Genomic DNA, 19903 nt, shown 5'->3' with positions numbered 1-19903 from the left:
ACTAAGATATCTTTATCACATTTTATTTAAAACCAGTACATTTCAAGACATGAGCAGAGGGGAAAATGTTATAATACACTGCCCATGTCTGCACATTCACTCTTCTCGAACTGCCCATTGGAAACGCAAACATCTGCTCACACACAGTCACAGTAATATCCCTACATCACTCTCAAACACTCATAATTTAAGACGTCCAGCTCGAACACTTTGCATGTTTTAAAAAGTCTACATTTCATGTGTCATTTGGTGCTTCTTCGACAACAAAATAAAACACATGGAAAAGCCTTGGCCCTTGATTAAATCCATACAGGTAGGTACAGCCATAATAAGTCAAAATGTTAAACACTACTTCTTTACACAGCTCTGCACAAGGCTAAATGACAATGTTCGATTTACAAATGACTGCATTTGCTGATCAACTGAAGGACATCAAAGCACAAAAGTCACAAATCAGAGTAACTAAATATACTACATTCAATGTTTTGTGCTTTTCAATTGTGCATACGCAAGATCTGGACTAACAAGATAAGACAATGATAAAGTCCTGTCTATGGGAACAAACAAGGTGGCCAGGCCATTCAAGGTGGTTTGAGTTGACAACACCTTAACCACATTGTCCACCCATGTGTCATATGCAGGTATCACAAGATGCAAAAACACTTTCTCACTTCACTTCGAAATAACTGAGGTGGGGTGCTATCAATTGTTTTAAAGGGATTTTGAAGTATAACACAAAAACATGGGTATCATACATCGTGGAATGATGCTGCATATTGAAAGGATTTCAAATAATGAACAGGGCCTTGTGTCCCAGCAAAATAAACTCGCATTCAAGCCAGTCCTTTTCTATACACACCTACACTCACACAGTAACACACGCAAAGCCACAAGTCTCAAGCAACACAATTCACCTTTGTCAGGCTTGTACTGTACACAATGATCAGACAGCATTCATATACAGTACTCATACAGTAGCAGACTAAGTATGCTCTCCTATAAAAAAAAGTGGAGCTCTTACAAAGGGAAACTTTTAGACGCTTTTATTCCACCATTGCATTACGGTTGAGGAAACCTTAACTAGAAAAATGATTCTAATTGCCTCAGTGAGCCAAGCTTGAAGGAATTCTAAAAGGCAACCTGCCTTAATACAAAAATAATGTTTGTGTGCATTTGGCACTATTTAGCCAAATCATACCCCAACACACATTCATACACTGCTCCACCCCTCTTGATACAGAACTACCCTAACTGGCTCGACCAGGAGGGTTAAAAATGAGTATTCAAAATCCTAGTTCTGTATCAAGAGGGGTGGACCAATTAAGAACCGATTCAACACCAGAGGTCATTTTTGTAACCTACATGGTTAGTAAAATGTTTAGCGCACAACAAAGAGGTTAGGTTTGAATTTTAAGACAATTCCCCTCCAGTTCCTTTAGTCCTGAGTTTCGATCCAGCATTAATGAAAATAACATATCTTTCTGTGCACATTTGTGAATCCAGTTGTATAGTCACACAAACACATTCATCAATACATTGTTTTAAAAAGTCCCATCAAAACTCCTAACCTCACCCACATTGAATGTGCAGGTAAAACCATGATCGGCACTACCACTATGCCACCATTCACCACTTTATTTCCTCCAAGCCTGACTCACCGAAGCAAAAATAGTAACAAGCTAAAAACACCAGAAAATACTTGAGGGGATTCATACAAGGGAGGGGAAAGCGGTTTGACTGCTGAAGGCGCAAGTACAGTACGTCTATCTTCAACATTTAGGAGGGGAGCATGTAAACTCCAAACTCAGTTCTCTTATAAACGCACTCATCTTTGTCTTGATAGTATAAAGATGCAGGGGTATTGCGGTACAGGGCCCACCCAGATGTTTCTAGTTTCTATCATTGCCAATCTGATGAAGGTGGGGGCTAGCATTCAAGACAGAAATTGTTCTGTGCCATGTTATTGGTGAGGAACACGTAGAACACTGGATTTAACTGATCAAACAGGTTCTTCTTCAATCAAGACTGTGACTAGTTGAATCTGTGTTCAGTGCTGGGCTGGGGAAAAATCCTTCATCTCCTATGGCTCTCCAGGACCACTTTACCCATCCCTCCCATAGCACACCTGCTCTGATTGACCACGTTTAAAATGCATCCTTACTTCCTTTCTCGCTTGTAGTAATAACTAGGTTAGGATAAGTGGAAAGTACAGCAACTTGCTTTTACGCATCCAATGTAATACAATCCTCAGAAGTTACTTCAAGGAGAGGAGGAAGGATTTGTTAACATTCTCAATCAGTCCCCAGATCTGTCTTGAATGCCCCCACCTCCCATCTTCACTATGGTGATAGCAGGAGTAGAGTGGGGAAAAGGAGAGGTAGTCTAGTACAAAAGGACCCATGAAAGGACTTAGTGGTAGAAGAGAGATTATTTTGTAGGTCAAACCTTAAGTATTGGCTTTGGTTTTCAGCGCAAGTCCAGGGTAGCCTATTTACACCAACACAATATCGACCCATTAATGACTACAACCCTGGGACTCCACATTATGTATACATATTTTATGTTTAACCGATCCCGTGATGGCATTCTGATAAAGGATTTTATTGTTTACCTTATTCTGTCATTCAGGATCAAACAAGTATAACAAATTCCATTGTAGGAATGCTTCCAAGTATAACAAATTCCATTGTAGGAATGCTTCCCAGTGCCTGTGATACTGTACAATAATACAAGGGCATCTCTGGGACCACTACACTAAGCACTCATTCAAAACAGCTAAGGCCTAACTAGTGCAGAGATGCCATATACCAGTCTTCATTAACTGAGTGAAATAGTCTTTAGGAATCCAAATAAAAAATCAATTTAAAATGTAAAATAAACGCAATTCATTATCTCAAAACTGTCAACATCTCCTATACATTATGGTTCCCATGTACAGCTGGATAAATCCACACAGATCATACTGTATGTGAGCCCTATTTTGACCGTGGGCATACGTCAGAAACACACGTTCAGCCCTTGTATAGCCGTTAACGCACAGCCCTGCTTAGAATTTAATACAAAAACAAAGTGAGCGTGTCTCGATTCAACTGTACCGCATGTCAGATCTGAACAAAACCTCTTCTGTCAGCAAGTCCCTCAAAGTCAAAAGGATTTCAAGTCTTTTCTCTTTCAAGTATAATACACTATCGTTTTGCCTCCTATCCCCCTTTCTTTTCCTCACTGTGAGAGTGGCTACACTGTCAGTAGAGCGGTAGGCATCCTAGGAGGGGTGTATGTGCTCCTCTGCTAACCCTGTACCACAAAGCGGGCCAGCCCAGGCCGGCCAGGGTAACAGGAGGGTAGGGAGGGCTGTTGGTCTGACTGGGGTTACAATGGAAAGCTGTGTTAGCCATATTAGCCATAGCAGTAGCTCCTCTGGGGGGTGTCATGGCAGTGCTGAATGGTAAGGGCTTCCAAGCCATGCCAGATGCTACCACACCTGGCTAGGCTACTTCTTCCTGGGGTGCTGCCTTCGGGCCTGTAGCCTCTGGCGCGCCCCTGATGTCTTGGAGCCAGCGCCGATGGAGAACGAAGGAGCTGATGGAGAGCCTGGTCACAAAGAACAAGAGAGGAGTTTGTGTGTCAATACAAAAATCACAGCTTCAGAGTCAGAAAGAAATACAGATGTGATGGTAATTGAATAACCGTGTAACTCACGGTTATGGAAGACCATCATGAAAATAAAATAACCGTCAAAACCGTTTAAATAGGCCTACATTCATTTTAGGATTTTAAAAAAAATTCTTAACTTTATTTTCATGTAGATAAACTTTACCTAATAGTGGGAGTGTTCACTAATGATAAGCAATTGTTTTGCTAACTCCGTCTCTTTCCAACTTTCCTTTGACGCTCGAGCAGCTAATCCACTAGAAGCGCGGGGGTGTAGAGCACTACAGGCTTTGGCACTTCAGTATAAAAATCGTTTGACATGTGGACTTTCTTTTATACAATGCACGTTTCCATTGCTTGCTAGTAAACAAATAAATCGATTTTCAAAAAAAAAGGTTGGATGTGTGACTATTCAACAGCAGTCGACAAGGTTGTTCTGCCTATGAGGCCTATAATGTGCTAATGTGTCAAATGGACAATGCGCCAATCCTCTCCAACCTGGTATTGTATAATTTGATAAGGAATATTTTCTTAATTTATACACTACTTAACGCTGATCAGGCCGATATGCCGCCCTAGGCGAGACCAAATAAATTGCCGCCCTCCTATCCCCACAAAGTAGAATAGTAGCCTAGGCTATACAGTGTTGGCCCGCAATGCACTTTTATGAATGCCAAGTGGTAGCCTACCGTTTGAAAAAACAGGCAATTTATCGTTAATCCCTGTCATTTGGTTACATTAAATTCTGTCCCCTATATACTTTCCTTGTCAATAAATTATCTTATAGCCTACTTTCGGAAAGCCTAGGTTTTTTTCTTACATTTTAAGGAAAGGATAAATATTTGCTAGTGTCTGACATACGCTGGTGGCTTTGATTGATGGGTGCATTTACAGGGCTGTGCGTGTGTGAGTTCGCTGATTCTCTCTATAGGCCTATACACTATATATATACACAAAAGTATGTGGACTCTGCGATTTCAGCCACACCTGTTGCTGACAGGTGTATAAAATCGAGCACACAGCCATGCAATCTCCATAGCTAAACATTGACAGTAGAATGGCCTTAGTGAAGAGCTCTGTGACTTTCAACATGCCACCTTTCCAACAAGTCAGTTCGTCAAATTTCTGCCCTGCTAGAGCTGCCCCGGTCAACTGTAAGGGCTGTTATTGTGAAGTGGAAACATCTAGGAGCAACAACGGCTCAGCCGCGAAGTGGGAGGCCACACAAGCTCACAGAACGGGACCGCTGAGTGCTGATGCGTGTAAAAAATCATCTGTCCTCGGTTGCAACACTCACTACTGAGTTCCAAACTGCCTCTGGAAGCAACGTCATCCCAAAAACTGTTAGTCAGGAGCTTCATGAAACGGGTTTCCATGGCCGAGCAGCCTAAGATCACCATGCGCAATGCCAAGCGTTGGCTGGAGTGGTGTAAAGCTCGCCACCATTGGACTCTGGAGCAGTGGAAATGCGTTATCTGGCGTGATGAATCACGCTTCACCATCTGGCAGTCCGACGGACAAATCTGGGTTTGGCGTATGCCAGGAGAACGCTACCTGCCCCAATGCATAGTGCCAGCTGTAAAGTTTGGTGGAAAAGGAATAATGGTCTGGGGCTGTTTTCCATGGTTTAGGCTAGGCCCCTTAGTTCCAGTGAAGGGGAATCTTAATGCTACAGCATAATTTTTTTTTTTTTAAAGCACCTTTATTTAACCAGGTAAGCCAGTTGAGAACAAGTTCTCATTTACAACTGCGACCTGGCCAAGATAAAGCAAAGCAGTGCGATAAAAACAACAACACAGAGTTACATATGGGGTAAACAAAACAAAGTCAAAAATACAAACAGAAAATATATATACAGTGTGTGCGAATGTAGTAAGTTATGTAGGTAAGGCAATAAATAGGCTATAGTGCAAAATAGTTACAAATTCGTATTAACACTGGAATGATAGATGTGCAAAAGATGATGTGCAAATAGAGATACTGGGGTGCAAATTAGCAAAATAAATAACAATATGGGAATGAGGTAGTTGGGTGAAATCGCAGTCCACAATGACATACTAGAAGATTCTGTGCTACCAACTTTGTGGCAACAGTTTGGGGAAGGCCCTTTCCTGTTTCAGCATGACAACATCCCGTGCACTAAACGGGGTCCATACAGAAATGGTTTGTCGAGATCGGTGTGGAAGAACTTGACTGGCCTGCACAGAGCCCTGACCTCAACCCCATCGAGCAACTTCGGGATGAATTGGAACGCCGACTGCGAATCAGGCCTAATTGCCCAACATTAGTGCCCAACCTCACTAATGCTCGAGGCTGAATGGAAGCAAGTCCCCGCAGCAATGTTCCAACATCTAGTGGAAAGCCTTCCCAGAAGAGTGGAGGCTGTTATAGCAGCTAAGGGGGGGACCAACTCCATATTAATGGCCATGATTTTGGAATAAAATCTTTGACGAGCAGGTGTCCACATACTTTTGTTCATGTAATGTATGTCCATTCAGAAAGTTTCCTAAAGTAGCCTGTCTGGACTCCATCTCTAATAAGATTCAAACACTCATTACGGCATCCTCTCGTTGAAGAACATATGCCAATGCCATTGAATGACCGCAGCAGCAGGGTTTGTGACGTTATGCGAATATTTTGGGAAAAATGGGAGAAAACCCATCGAACTTCGTTTGAATGGTTCTCTGCGTCGAAATAGGATCTGTATTTTATGCAGAAAAGCCAACAGACAAGGACAAGTTAGGCATACATCTTTATTTTGACTCCATTAATGTTGTGTCAATACGACAGATCCTCTCCAAACTGGTATTTCTTAATATTTATAAATAATAACCTGAATAATAATAATGAAATCCCCCCCCCAGAACAGTTATGTTGGTGTCAGTGTACTGGCCAATTACCGTAACCTCAAATTCCAAGACCGTCACAACCCTAGGAAGAAACACACAGCACATGCTTTTTGCTGCACACTTCAGGCAGAAGGCGGGAGAATCAGAATTTTCTTACCGAATGGTGAGGATGCCATAGCACTGAATCCTTGGACTGGAGTTCCTGGGCTTCCAAAGGGGACAGGACCTGCTGCTGTGCTCTGGCCAAAAGCAGGGGTAGATGTCCCTGTACATGTGACAGCAATAAATGAACAATTAGGAACTAGAATAAAAGACATCAAACTTTGGTTTGAACTGGCCCTATGAATTGGCAAAAAATTTAAAATGCTACTTCTGCCACCAAATGCAGAATTGATAAACATTTGTAATTGTGTGGCATGGATGAAATCAAAATCAGTAAAAGAGTGGGTCTTTTATTATACTAGATATACTAACCAAAGGCTGGCTTGTCACTAGCAGCAGCCCCGAAGTTGAAGCCTGGCGTCTGTGTTGTGGGGTTAGGGGTTCCAAACTGAGTGCCTGAAATGGCCGCGCCGAAGTTGAATCCTCCGGTGGCTGGCTGGGCAGGGGTAGCAGGGGCCTGCTGTGTGGACACACCACCAAATGAGAAGGTTGGGGCGGAGGCTGGGAGTGTGCCGACAGTCTGGGTGGCAGAGCCAAAGGCAGGGGCTGCTGGGGTGGCCGGGGAACCCGTGGTGTTGCCAAATGCAAAACCTGTGGAGTTGCCTCCAAATGCCAGCTTAGTGGTGGTCCCAAAGGTAGAGGCCACTGTAGTGGCAGCCGCGCCAAAAGCAAAGGGGGCAGGGGCTGGGGTGGCCCCAGCTGCAGCTGACCCAAATGTGAAAGGATTAGCTGCCGCAGGAGCAGCCGGGGCCTGAGTCGCACTGGGGAACGCTGATGCCGCCGGAGCTTCGAACGACGACTTCCCAAACGTGAACGTGGACTGGCTTGCAGGTGCGGCAGCAGTAGCAGTGGCTGCAGTGGCCATGCCAAAGCCACTGAAGGATGCGGTGGTAGAGTTCTGGGTGGCTGCAGCCTGGCCAAAGGTGAATCCCCCCTGGGCGGTGGCTGAGGGGGCAGGTTGAGTGGCGGCAGAGGCGGTGGTCATCGCACCAAACGAAAAGCCGCTGTTGTTAGTGGTAGTGGCTGCGGTGGAGCGGAGGGTGGGTGCAGGAGTTGTGGTGGAGGCGGCGCCGAACTGGAAGGTACTTCCTGTGGCAGGGGCAGTGGTTGTGGCAGCGGTCGTTGCAGGCAGCGCACTCCAGTTTCCAAACAGAGACTTGACAGATGGCGAGGCGGCTGGTTCGGTGGAGGGGGCTGGAGCTGGAGCGGTGCTGTTGGACAGCCCAGTGAACAGGGAGGCGGCTGGGGCCACCGTACTAATGTTGGTTAGCCCGCTGAACACTAAGGCAGACGCGCTGGCTTTGGAGGGAGCTGAGGTGGAGGCTGGCTGTCCAAAAGCACTGGTGGCTGTGGCGCTTCCAAATATGGGTTTAAAGGTGGGAAGAGCAGGTGTGCCCTCTGGGGCTGAGGCTGGGGCCGCAGCCCCGAAGATGGGCTTGAACACAGAGGCCAGGAGGGGATTATTACTACTGGTTGCTTCTGTGGTGGCGGTTGAGGTGGTGGTGGGGGCCGGTGAGGAGGACAGGGCGGTCAGTGGATTGGCCAGTCCAAACAGGCTAGCTCCACCCAGGGTGGGGACACTGCTGGGGGCCTTGGTGACTTGGCTCAGCACCTGGGTGAAGGCAGAGGGCATGGTGCTGGCAGGCTGGGAGAGGGAGGGTAGTGCAGGCTGGGAGAGGGAGGCTGGTGTGGGCTGAGGAGCAGTCAAGCTAGTTTTCGACTTCTGCTCTGCAGGCACCAGTGGTGCAGGGGTCGTCACCGCTGTCACCAAGGAGACAGCCGGAGCGGGAGGGAAAACAAGAGAAAAATAGGCTTTTGAGTAACAACTCAGATAAAACTAACAATCATCACTCAACGGCAACCACCAAACAAAGTGGCTTGCAACTTTACATTTTTGATATGTGATTAACAGACCTGTAGTATTGGCAGCAGCAGTACTGGTGAGGGGGTTGTTCCTCATCATTTTCAGAGACTCCAGGAGGGGGTTGGCTGCGGGGGTTGTGGTGGTGACGGGGGAGGCTGTGGAGGTTGGGGCCGTGCTGACGGTGCTTGAGGGGACGGGGTCCAGGTTGATGACAGGGATAGGAGCAGCCACACTGGAAGGTGTTGATACGGGAAGATGGCTGGCCAGCAGGGTGGCCAGGGTGGGTGTGGGGTCGTTTGACACGGGAGGCTTAGAAGATGTGGTCACTACTGGAGCTGGCGCAGGCTTCTCTGGCTCTGGAACTAAAAAATGGCCCCAAATCAATATCGTATTCTTTTTTTGTGTGACACTGGTTTATAAAAGTCGTGATTTGGGAATACTCACCAGGCTCTTCGAGGACTGTGTTGATCTGGCTGAGAGCGGCTTTCTTCTCCTGATCCAGGTCTTTCACCGTGATTGTGTAGCCCAGCTCAGGAGGTGGCGGCTGCAGAGACAACATCAATGTTAAGATTCCCTGTCTGTCAGATGATTAGCCACATGTCCCATTTGAGTACATGTTCTATTATGCAGTATTGCTCACCAGAGAGATTTGGTCTCCTCTACGGCTGGACACCAGCGGAATCTTGCGTTTCCGTTTCCCGCTACCGGCAGAGTCTGACGAGGCTGAAGCCACAGGGACTTCAGGGGCTGGAGTCAGCTTCCCTGTAACAGGTCATACAGCGCATTGACTTAATGTGGTGGCTACAGTTATTTTAAATCAAAATGTAATTCTCTTTTGGGACATGACTAAAGCCCTGAGCCTGATCTGAAATACGCATCACAAACATGTTCTAACCAGTGGTGGGTGCTGGGTCTGTCAACGTCTTGTCAGACCTCGCCGAGGACGCAGAGCTGGGCGAGCGAGCATCCTCTTCCCTGACATACAGAAAAAACAAGGTCACACACTGCTAGCAGCCATGGCAGCTCTAACTTAGAAATGTTGTCTAGAAGGAGGAAGGGTGAATACCTGGGCTTTTTAGAGGCTCTCTCTGGGGTCTGGGACCGGGACGACCCTGGGCTGGAGAGCGGGGAGAGGCTGCGGGTGGAGGCTTTTTTCCGCTTTAAAACAAACGTGAAAATTAGGTTTAGGTTAGCACTCACCCCGGTTTTCTGACACAATACAGCTCAGTGTAGGTCAGCTCCAGGGTTTCCATTAGGAAAATGTGGCGGCGGACAACGTCACCGGGAAGATTTAAATTTACCGGACCCATATGCATTGGGTGCATAACCCATTAGGGTGTCCACCCACAGTGCTCAGAATGACAGAAATCACATTTAGATTATGGTAATTCATCTTAATAGAACATGCAACTCATGTAATAAAGCAGCCAATAAAACATCATTTTCAAACACTTGCCAAAATGCAATTAGCAGGAAAACACCATTCTAAACAGCGCACCTGATGGGAGCAGTTCCATATGTGACAGAGATTAAAATCTCCATTAGAAACTTAGAAAGAGGAGGAATCTAAAGATGCACTATGACGGTTGCTAATATGACTAGGATTGTGCCTTTGTCTTCTGGACAACGAAAGAAAGTTGTTATGAAAACCAATAGAACAGGAGAGAAATAATGGTTTCAATGGCATATGAGGAAGTCTATAAAATAATTGCCTCCACGTTTGTATGGGCGGATTTTGCCTATTCTTTGAATTAAGGTAAGACACGCCTCATAATATGTATATGTTTTCAAAATAAATAGCCTACTTCCTCCAGCTAACATTGCAAAGTGGTGGTTGTCGTGCTGATATCCTGCCTACCGTTGCCAATGCACTTGAAAGGTGAATGGGAAGCGTGCTTCAATTACCAGTTAAGAAAAAACTATAACTCCTTTTAAATCGTGGCCATCAAAACAGTTAACATGCGATTGCATTTAGAATTGTTGCACAATGACTGCACGTTTCACTCCAGTAGCAATGACTGCACGTTTCACTCCAGTAGCAATGACTGCACGTTTCACTCCAGTAGCAATGACTGCACGTTTCACTCCAGTAGCAATGACTGCACGTTTCACTCCAGTAGCAATGACTGCACGTTTCACTCCAGTAGCAATGAGCTGAGGAGCTGCAGCAGCTCTAGCTCTGTCTGAGGTGATATTCCTCTCAAAATAGGCTCCATCTGTTGTGCGTGTGTGAAAAATAAGATACAAGACAATTTCATTACAATAAATTACGCAAATTAACTTATAGACCGATATGCATGACGGTCAAATGTATTAGATGAGGGCCTAACCTAACGCAGAGAGTTACTCCGCTGTGATAACAGTCAACGCAACAAACTCCAAGAAAAAAAAAAAAAGCTATATAAAGAAAGGTTGGAATATAATAGAGAACTAATATTGACAGAATATTGTGATAGCTCTGATCTCTCTCGTGTTCTGTGCTATGAACTGCTTCTCTCTTGGAGACATGGCAGCACCGCCGGAGGACTTTGATATCCCATGATGCCGCGCGTCAACATAGCCAATATATAATTTATTTGCGAGCCCCTATGAGCGCAGATTCTGCGCAAAACAATGTTTTACTGTTTACAATAGTTTATTGCAAAAATAAATCAGAAAATCTGAGAAATGTAATTGCTCTCACTTGGGTTTTAAACCAGCCGGCTTTTAAAAATAATGATTACTTAATCAATCATACATATGTGTCTTCTGAGGTATGGCTGAAGAAGCTATATGAGAAACAGCTCTAGCGCTGTCTGAAGTGATATTCCCCTCAAAATAGGCACGGTTTGTTGTGCGTGTGATAAATAACATAAAGTTGAAGTCGGAAGTTTACATACACTTAGGTTGGAGTCATTAAAACTCGTTTTTCAACCACTCCACAAATTTCTTGTTAACAAACTATAGTTTTGGCAAGTCGGTTAGGACATCTACTTTGTGCATGACATGTAATTTTTCCAACAATTGTTTACAGACAGATTATTTCACTTATAATTCACTGTATCACAATTCCAGTGGGTCAGAAGTTTACATACACTAAGTTGACTGTGCCTTTAAACAGCTTGGAAAATTCCAGAAAATGATGTCATGGCTTTAGAACCTCCTGATAGGCTAATTGACATCATTTGAGTCAATTGGAGGTGTACCTGTGGATGTATTTCAAGGCCTACCTTCAAACTCAGTGCCTCTTTGCTTGACATCATGGGAAAATCAAAACAAATTGTAGACCTCCACAAGTCTGGTTCATCCTTGGGAGCAATTTCCAAATGCCTGAAGGTACCACGTTCATCTGTACAAACAATAGTACGTAAGTATAAACACCATGGGACCACGCAGCCGTCATACCGCTCAGGAAGGAGACACGTTCTGTCTCCTAGAGATGAACGTACTTTGGTGCGAAAAGTGCAAATCAATCCCAGAACAACAGCAAAGGACCTTGTGAAGATGCTGGAGGAAACGGGTACAAAAGTATCTATATCTACAGTAAAACGAGTCCTATATCGACATAACCTGAAAGGCCGCTCAGCAAGGAAGAAACCACTGCTCCAAAACCGCTATAAAAAAGCCAGACTACGGTTTGCAACTGCACATGGGGACAAAGATCGTACCTTTTGGAGAAATGTCATCCGGTCTGATTAAACAAAAATAGAACTGTTTGGCTATAATGACCATTGTTATGTTTGGAGGAAAAAGGGGGGGCTTGCAAGCCGAAGAACACCATCCCAACCGTGAAGCACGGGGGTGGCAGCATCTTGCTGTGGGTGTGCTTTGCTGCAGGAGGGACTGGTGCACTTCACAAAATAGATGGCATCATGAGGAAGGAAAATTATGTGGAAATATTGAAGCAACATCTCAAGACATCAGTCAGGAAGTTAAAGCTTGGTCGAAATGGGTCTTCCAAATGGACAATGACCCCAAGCATACTTCCAAAGTTGTGGCTTAATGGCTTAAGGACAACAAAGTCAAGGTATTGGAGTGGCCATCACAAAGCCCTGACCTCAATCCTATAGAACATTTGTAGGCAGAACTGAAAAAGCGTGTGCGAGCAAGGAGGCCTACAAACCTGACTCAGTTACACCAGCTCTGTCAGGAGGAATGGGCCAAAATTTACCCAACTTATTGTGGGAAGCTTGTGGAAGACTACCCGAAACGTTTGACCCAAGTTAAACAATTTAAAAGGCAATGCTACCAAATACTAATTGAGTGTATGTAAACTTCTGACTCACTGGGAATGTGATGAAAGAAATAAAAGCTGAAATAAATCATTCTCTCTACTATTATTCTGACATTTCACATTCTTAAAATAAAGTGGTATTCCAAACTGACCTAAGACAGGGAATTGTTACTAGGATTAAATGTCAGGAATTGTGAAAAACTGAGTTTAAATGTATTTGGCTATGGTGTATGTAAACTTCCGACTTCAACTGTACATGACTAACGAAAATACAAGCAAGCCAATTTAATTCCACTAAATTATGCCAATTAACCTATATACCGATAAGCATGACTGTCAAATGTATTTCCATCAACTGGTATTTCTATCAATGATTAAAAAGCATTATTTTGCAGTGGAATTGTTTTTTCTCCTGGTCAATTTGGCCGGCAACAAATTATTAGCTGGTCATTTATTTATTGCCAAAAACCTGCAATTACCGGCTAACGGAAACCCTGGTGAGCTCTGTCAACTGAACTGCTGGCTGTTGATCCCAAACAGAGGAATCCATCAGAGGTGTACGGCCCATCCCAATTATAAAAGGTACCTGAGCAAAGCCTTGTGAGGAGCTGAGGGAGCTGAGGATGGAGTTGCGGACCGTGCCCAGGGTGCCGCTGGGGGTCAGGCCACAGCTCACAGAGCTGATGGAGAAGGTGCGTGACCTCTTCATTGTTGACTCCTCCACCATAGCATTTAGCCCTCGCTTCAGAGTACTGGGCCGACAGAGGAGACGGGAGTGGAAACAGGATTTCAGAAGTGATTGGAGGAGGGGATACAGTATTTGGATGATTAATGAGATATGTTTAGTTAGTTACACACATACATACATATATCTATATACACACAGCTGTGGAAAAAATTAAGAGACCACTGCACATTTTTCTTAAATCAGCATCTCTACATGTATGACAGCCATTCCATTCCAGTGTCTGTTGAATTCCAACACAGGCACACCTCATTCTACTGAATTGGGTACTGATTAGGTGATCACATGAACCTAATCTTATTTACCGAGGAAAAGTATAAAAACCACTGCTGTGGTCATCACTATCCGGTGAAGCAACAGACATTGGGGACAACAAAGCTACAGACAAGCAGAGGGCGAAAACGACTACTGACCGGGATGACCGCCAACTCATTCGAATGTCACTCAACAACCGTAGGATGACATCAAGTGACCTACAAAAATAATGGCAAACGGCAGCTGGGGTGAAGTGCACGCCGAGGACGGTTCGAAACAGGCTCCTAGGGGCAGGGCTGAAGTCGTGCAAAGCTAGAAAAAAGCCCTTCATCAATGAGAAGCAAAGAAGAGCCAGGCTGAGGTTTGCAAAAGACCATAAGGATTGGACCATAGAGGACTGGAGTAAGGTCATTTTCTCTGATGAGTCCAATTTTCAGCTTTGCCCAACACCTGGTCGTCTAATGGTTAGAAGGAGACCTGGAGAGGCCTACAAGCCACAGTGTCTCGCACCCACTGTGAAATTTGGTGGAGGATCGGTGATGCTCTGGGGGTGCTTCAGCAAGGCTGGAATCGGGCAGATTTGTCTTTGTGAAGGACGCATGAATCAAGCCACGAACAAGGTTGTCCTGGAAGAAAACTTGCTTCCTTTTGCTCTGACATTGTTCCCCAACTCTGTTTTTCCAGCAGGACAATGCGCCATGCCACACAGCCAGGTCAACCAAGGTGTGGATGGAGGACCACTAGATCAAGACCCTGTCATGGCCAGCCCAATCTCCAGAACTGAACCCCATTGAAAACTTCTGGAATGTGGAATCAAGAGGAAGATGGATGGTCACAAGCCTTCAAACAAAGCCGAGCTGCTTGAATGTTTGCGCCAGGAGTGGCATAAAGTCACCCAACATCAATGTGAAAGACTGGTGTAGAGCATGCCAAGACGCATGAAAGCTGTGATTGAAAATCAGGGTTATTCCACCAAATATTGATTTCTGAACTCTTCCTAAGTTAAAACATTAGTATTGTGTTGTTTAAAAATTAACATGAACTTATTTTCTTTGCATTATTCGAGGTCTGACAACACTGCATCTTTTTTGTTCTTTTGACCAATTGTCATTTTCTGCATATAAATGCTCTAAATGACAATATTTTTTATTTGGAATTTGGGAGAAATGTTGTCAGTAGTTAATAGAATAAAAACAAAAATGTTATTTTTACCCAAAGACATAACTATAAATAGTAAAACCAGAGAAACTGATAATTTTGCAGTGGTCTCTTAATTTTTTCCGCAGCTGTATTTAAACTCAGCTAAAAAAGAAACGTCCCTTTTTCAGGAACATGTCTTTCAAAGATAATTTGTAAAAATCCAAATAACTTCACAGATCTTTAATTGTAAAGGGTTTAAACACTGTTTCCCATGCTTGTTCAATGAACCATAAACAACTAATGAACATGCACCTTTGGAACGGTCGTTAAGACACTAACAGCTTACAGACGGTAGGCAATTAAGGTCACAGTTATGAAAACTTAGGACATTAAAGAGGCCTTTCTACTGACTCTGAAAAACACCAAAAGAAAGATGCCCAGGGTCCCTGCTCATCTGCGTGAAAGTGCCTAAGGCATGCTGCAGGGAGGCATGAGGACTGCAGATGTGGCCAAGGCAATAAATTGCAATGTCCGTACTGTGAGACGCCTAAGACAGCGCTACAGGGAGACAGGACGGACAGCTGATCGGCCTCGCAGTGGCAGACCACGTGTAACAACACCTGCACAGGATCGGTACATCCGAACATCACACCTGCGAGACAGGTACAGGATGGCAACAACAACTGCCTGAGTTACACCAGGAACGCACAATCCCTCCATCAGTGCTCAGACTGTCCGCAATAGGCTGAGAGAGGCTGGACTGAGGGATTGTAGGCCTGTTGTAAGGCAGGTCCTCACCAGACATCACTGGCAACAATGTCGCCTACGGGCACAAACCAACCGTCGCTGGATCAGGCAGGACTGGCAAAAAGTGCTCTTCACTGACGAGTCGCAGTTTTGTCTCACCAGGGGTGTTGATCGGATTTGCGTTTATCGTCGAAGGAATGAGCGTTACACAGAGGCCTGTACTCTGGAGCGGGATCGATTTGGAGGTGGAGGGTCCGTCATGGTCTGGGGCGGTGTGTCACAGCATCATCGGACTGAGCTTGTTGTCATTGCAGGCAATCTCAACGCTGTGCGTTACAGGGAAGACATCCTCCTCCCTCATGTGGTACCCTTCCTGCAGGCTCATAGCCACCAGCCATACTGCTCATTCTGTGCGTGATTTCCTGCAAGACAGGAATGTCAGTGTTCTGCCATTGCCAGCAAAGAGCCCAGATCTCAATCCCATTGAGCACGTCTGGGACCTGTTGGATCGGAGGGTGAGGGCTAGGGCCATTCCCCCCCAGAAATGTCTGGGAACTTGCAGGTGCCTTGGTGGAAGAGTGGGGTAACATCTCACAGCAAGAACTGGCAAATCTGGTGCAGTCCATGAGGAGGAAATGCACTGCAGTACTTAATGCAGCTTGTGGCCACACCAGAAATTGACAACTTTTTGTACAGGCATTGCTCATACTCACTTCGGCACCAGCTGTGATGGAGCTCCATTGGGCAGCAGTGGCTCAAATGCAGAGTGAGCACTCCCACTGCTGTCATGGCGCCTAAGTGAACAAAGAGCAGGTGTACATTGTAAACAGTCTTCAAGAGCCACACAATACCAAGAAACACTAAAGTGTGAGAAGAACAATTGTACATTGCATACAATAGCATTTAATCATGTGGTAGTCACATACCTCCTTTTGCTCTTTTGCCCTGCAGTGAAGCTCCTGTCATCTTCATCGTCCACCTCTCTTTTGCGACTCTCTTTGAGCACGCTCAGAACAGTCTCCCTGGAGCAGGGGTCTGCAGGGGCCGCAAGGCCTGGAGAGCCAAGGACTCCTGGAGAGTTCAAATGATCAAATCTGCAGACACAACAACAGCAATTACAGAACAAACGTCAGTTGGGCCATCCAACAACTAAGGATGTTTTCAAGCTTCACAGAGACACTCAAATAATGTGCCACAGAGCGATCACAGAAGTATAAGATCAAGTTGCTTGCATTATCACCAACAGATCTCCAAAAAGTTTGATAGAAAGCTTAAGATGAGGCAAGACAGGGACAATATGACTTACAACGGAGATCGAGTGGTGTTGTGATCTGGCCTAGCGATCTTCACTGTGACTGGACTGTGGACTGCCGGGGAGTTGCGAGGGGTGAGAATATTCTTCTTTCTGAAGCTGTCCCACTGGGCCGGGGGCAGGATGCCCACAGAGGTGGTGCCAGTCTGCTGGAGGGGGTAGTGGCGCTGGGGAGTGATGGTGAACCTGCCCATATTGCCAAGGGGCTCCCTGTACACAACAGATTGACCACAGGATTAGGTCATTGCATTCTATACTAGAAACTGTCTGGCATTGATCATTGCTAAACTGATTTTATATGCCACATAACAAGGACTTTAAAGTAACAAAATAGGGGAAATTTCCTCTGTCAAGGGTCTGAGCTCTGACCAACCATTTGTTTACATATCGACTTTCATAACCTTACCAATGTTTAGAAAATGATAGTAAAAGTTATTGTAACTGCAGTGATCATTACAGCTTAAACGTGTATTACTGTAGTAGCTAGTTAATGCATGTTCAAAACAACATCGCTTGTCTCGTGCCATTCAGGCATCCAAAGTACGGTATAGTCTCGGTCAGGAACCGAGGGGGGGAAGTTACACTCCCTGCCTTGCACAGAATGGAGCCGATAGCAACTCCCACATTTTCAAATCTTGGAGGGAATACTAGGTCGCGTTGCGGCGAAGCAGCAAGTCTTCTCAATATATTTCAAAACACATATGTTTTCCTATTTACTGATAACTAGCTAGCTAAGATAAGAACTTGACCTACATTGTAAAAGTTTAAAATCGTGTTTGACAACTGCACCATGTGTGTAACGTGATCCGCAAGCGAAACATTTTGTTCAGAATTTAGCACATTGCATTGGCCCTTGCAAACCAGTTAGCTACGTTAGCTGATGGTGTTAGGCTAACTAGCCACTGTTAGCTGGTCAGCGAAATGTTATGCTAACGTTAGCTAAGTAAACATTATTTCAGTACTCACCCCCCGAATGACAGTCGTCTGTTTGGAGTATGAACAGCCTGGTTGGGTCGCGCCAATCTTTCGCGTAGTTGTTCTCGTGCGTTGGGGTTAGCACCCGAAATTGCACCGAATCGCGGCCTCCCCACAACTGAGGGAGGACTTTCTGCCTTCCCAATGTAACTTCCCATGAGTATATCCCGAGGACTGAGCAGAAATGAGTCACTGTGTCCCGCGTCTTTCCGATAAATAGCGCTCTCGGAACGTCGTTGGCCAGTAAATACTACCGATTCCCTAACATCACCCTTGACGGTGCGACTTCTGACTCTTCCCGCTGTGGGTACTCCGTTCGCAATCCCTGGCAACCAGCGTCGAAGCACGGGTGGAATCGTGAGACCACGGCGTGGATGTGGGCCTAACGTAACGTAGAGTGATTCTCCGCTGTGATAACAACAGGCAACGGAACAAACTCCAAGAATGAAAGCTATATAAAGAAAGGTTGGAATATAATAGAAAATTAGACAGAATATTGCGATAGCACAGAACACGAGAGAGATCAGCGCTATTAACCGCTTCTCTCTTGGAGACATGGCGGCACCGCGCCGCCGGAGGACTTTGATATCCCATGATGCCGCGCGTCAACATAGCCAATATAATTTCTTCACGAGCCCCAATGAGCGCAGATTCTCAAAACAATGTTTTACTGTTTACAATATTTTATTGCAAAAATAAATCCAAGAATCAGAGAAATGTAATTGCTCTAACTTGGGTATCGCACCATCCAGCTTTTTTAAAATCATTATTCCTTAGTCAATCATACAGATGTGTCTTCTGAGGTATGACTGAATAAGCTTTATGAGAAACAATGACGTCTATGATGAGAGCCACAGACCTGAACCTACAACATTAGGCACATTCTCACTGGTTCATGACAGTGGAGGACATAGACATACAATTTGCTCAAATATCTCATGAGGTCTAACTTATTTCTTGCAGTGATTATCAAATATGTATTTTGCCAGTTTACATTACATTTTAGTCATTTAGCAGACGCTCTTATCCAGAGCGACTTACAGTTAGTGAATACATCTTTAATTTTTTTATACTGGCCACCAGTGGGAATCGAACCCACAACCCTGGCATTGCAAACGCCATGCTCTATCAACTGAGCTACATCCCTGCCGGCCATTCCCTCCCCTACCCTGGACGACGCTGGGCCAATTGTGCGCTGCCCATGAGTCTCCCGGCCGCGGCCGGCTGCGACAGAGCCTGGATTCGAACCAGGATCTCTAATGGCACACTTAGACCACTGCGCCACTCAGGCTCGAACCTCAGCTACATATGTAACTTGTCTTGAGTTCTGAGAGAAGAGAAATATGGCCATGATAATGTATTCATCCAAAACGGATAGTTTACTTATAGGCCTAGGAAGTCGGTAAAATAGGCTGGATTTTTACAAGAGATAGGCCTAGACCCATTATTTTGGGGGTCACGTAAAAATGTAAAAGTCTTTATAATGCAAAGAAGTTTGCCAGCCAGACAAAGCTAAGTGGCCCTGTTATGGTGTTGCTCTTTCTGCCAGGCCTATTGTGGAATGTCTGCAGAGGAAACTGCCATGCCAGCCAGGAAGGGCCTCAGAGCTGCACAGGAATTTCCTTTCACATCTTTGCCAAGGGCTATTATTTCAGTGATTCAGCTTTATTTAGTCATATTTTAACTACATTTACAGCCCAATCCTGATGACACAGGCCTGATGACACATTTTGTACAGATTTCAGTACTGCAATGCAGCTTATCCTGATCTCAAGGTTGGCACAGCTATATTATGTCTCCCAAAGCTATAAACAGAGCATGTTTACCATTCAACAATGTGTCCGATTTCTCATAATTTGGTTAGCTTGAGCAGACCTGTGTTAAAGCCAAACAGCACTGGCTTATAGGCTGCATATAATGTGTATAGCCTTTCATTTGGATGAGCCAGTCAGTCTATGAAAATGAATTTCCTACCACTCCTGGTCAGGGT

At 45.0% G+C, this 19903-nt stretch overlaps 1 protein-coding gene across 1 annotated transcript; it reads right to left on the bottom strand.

Annotated features, from left to right (window-relative positions):
- Positions 1 to 7: 7 nt before the first annotated feature.
- Positions 8 to 18479, bottom strand: LOC311135934 (uncharacterized protein). The gene is made up of 13 exons (XM_084169966.1): positions 17905 to 18479; positions 16933 to 17148; positions 16553 to 16720; positions 16340 to 16420; positions 13326 to 13491; positions 9593 to 9684; positions 9422 to 9501; positions 9167 to 9288; positions 8971 to 9070; positions 8577 to 8888; positions 6975 to 8423; positions 6658 to 6765; positions 8 to 3591 (listed from the first exon to the last, which is right to left on the bottom strand). The coding sequence occupies exons 1-13, from the start codon at positions 18468 to 18470 to the stop codon at positions 3491 to 3493; spliced, it is 3561 nt and encodes a 1186-aa protein (XP_084026092.1). The 5' UTR covers positions 18471 to 18479; the 3' UTR covers positions 8 to 3490.
- Positions 18480 to 19903: the final 1424 nt, after the last annotated feature.

Source organism: Coregonus lavaretus, assembly GCF_964263955.1.
Source record: "Coregonus lavaretus genome assembly, chromosome: 10".
Taxonomy (NCBI): Eukaryota; Metazoa; Chordata; class Actinopteri; order Salmoniformes; family Salmonidae; genus Coregonus; species Coregonus lavaretus.
This window is presented reverse-complemented; position numbering and strand designations above follow the sequence as displayed.

Bases quoted from the DNA above. Each gene is read 5' to 3' on its own strand.
- LOC311135934 (XM_084169966.1), bottom strand. From the start codon at position 18,470: ATGTCTCCAAGAGAGAAGCGGTTAATAGCGCTGATCTCTCTCGTGTTC. The intron at 17,149-17,904 runs GTGAGTACTGAA...TGTTGTGTACAG, and splicing joins AGACGACTGTCATTCGGGGG to GGAGCCCCTTGGCAATATGG. The intron at 8,889-8,970 runs GTGAGTATTCCC...GCCATTTTTTAG, and splicing joins CACAGTCCTCGAAGAGCCTG to TTCCAGAGCCAGAGAAGCCT.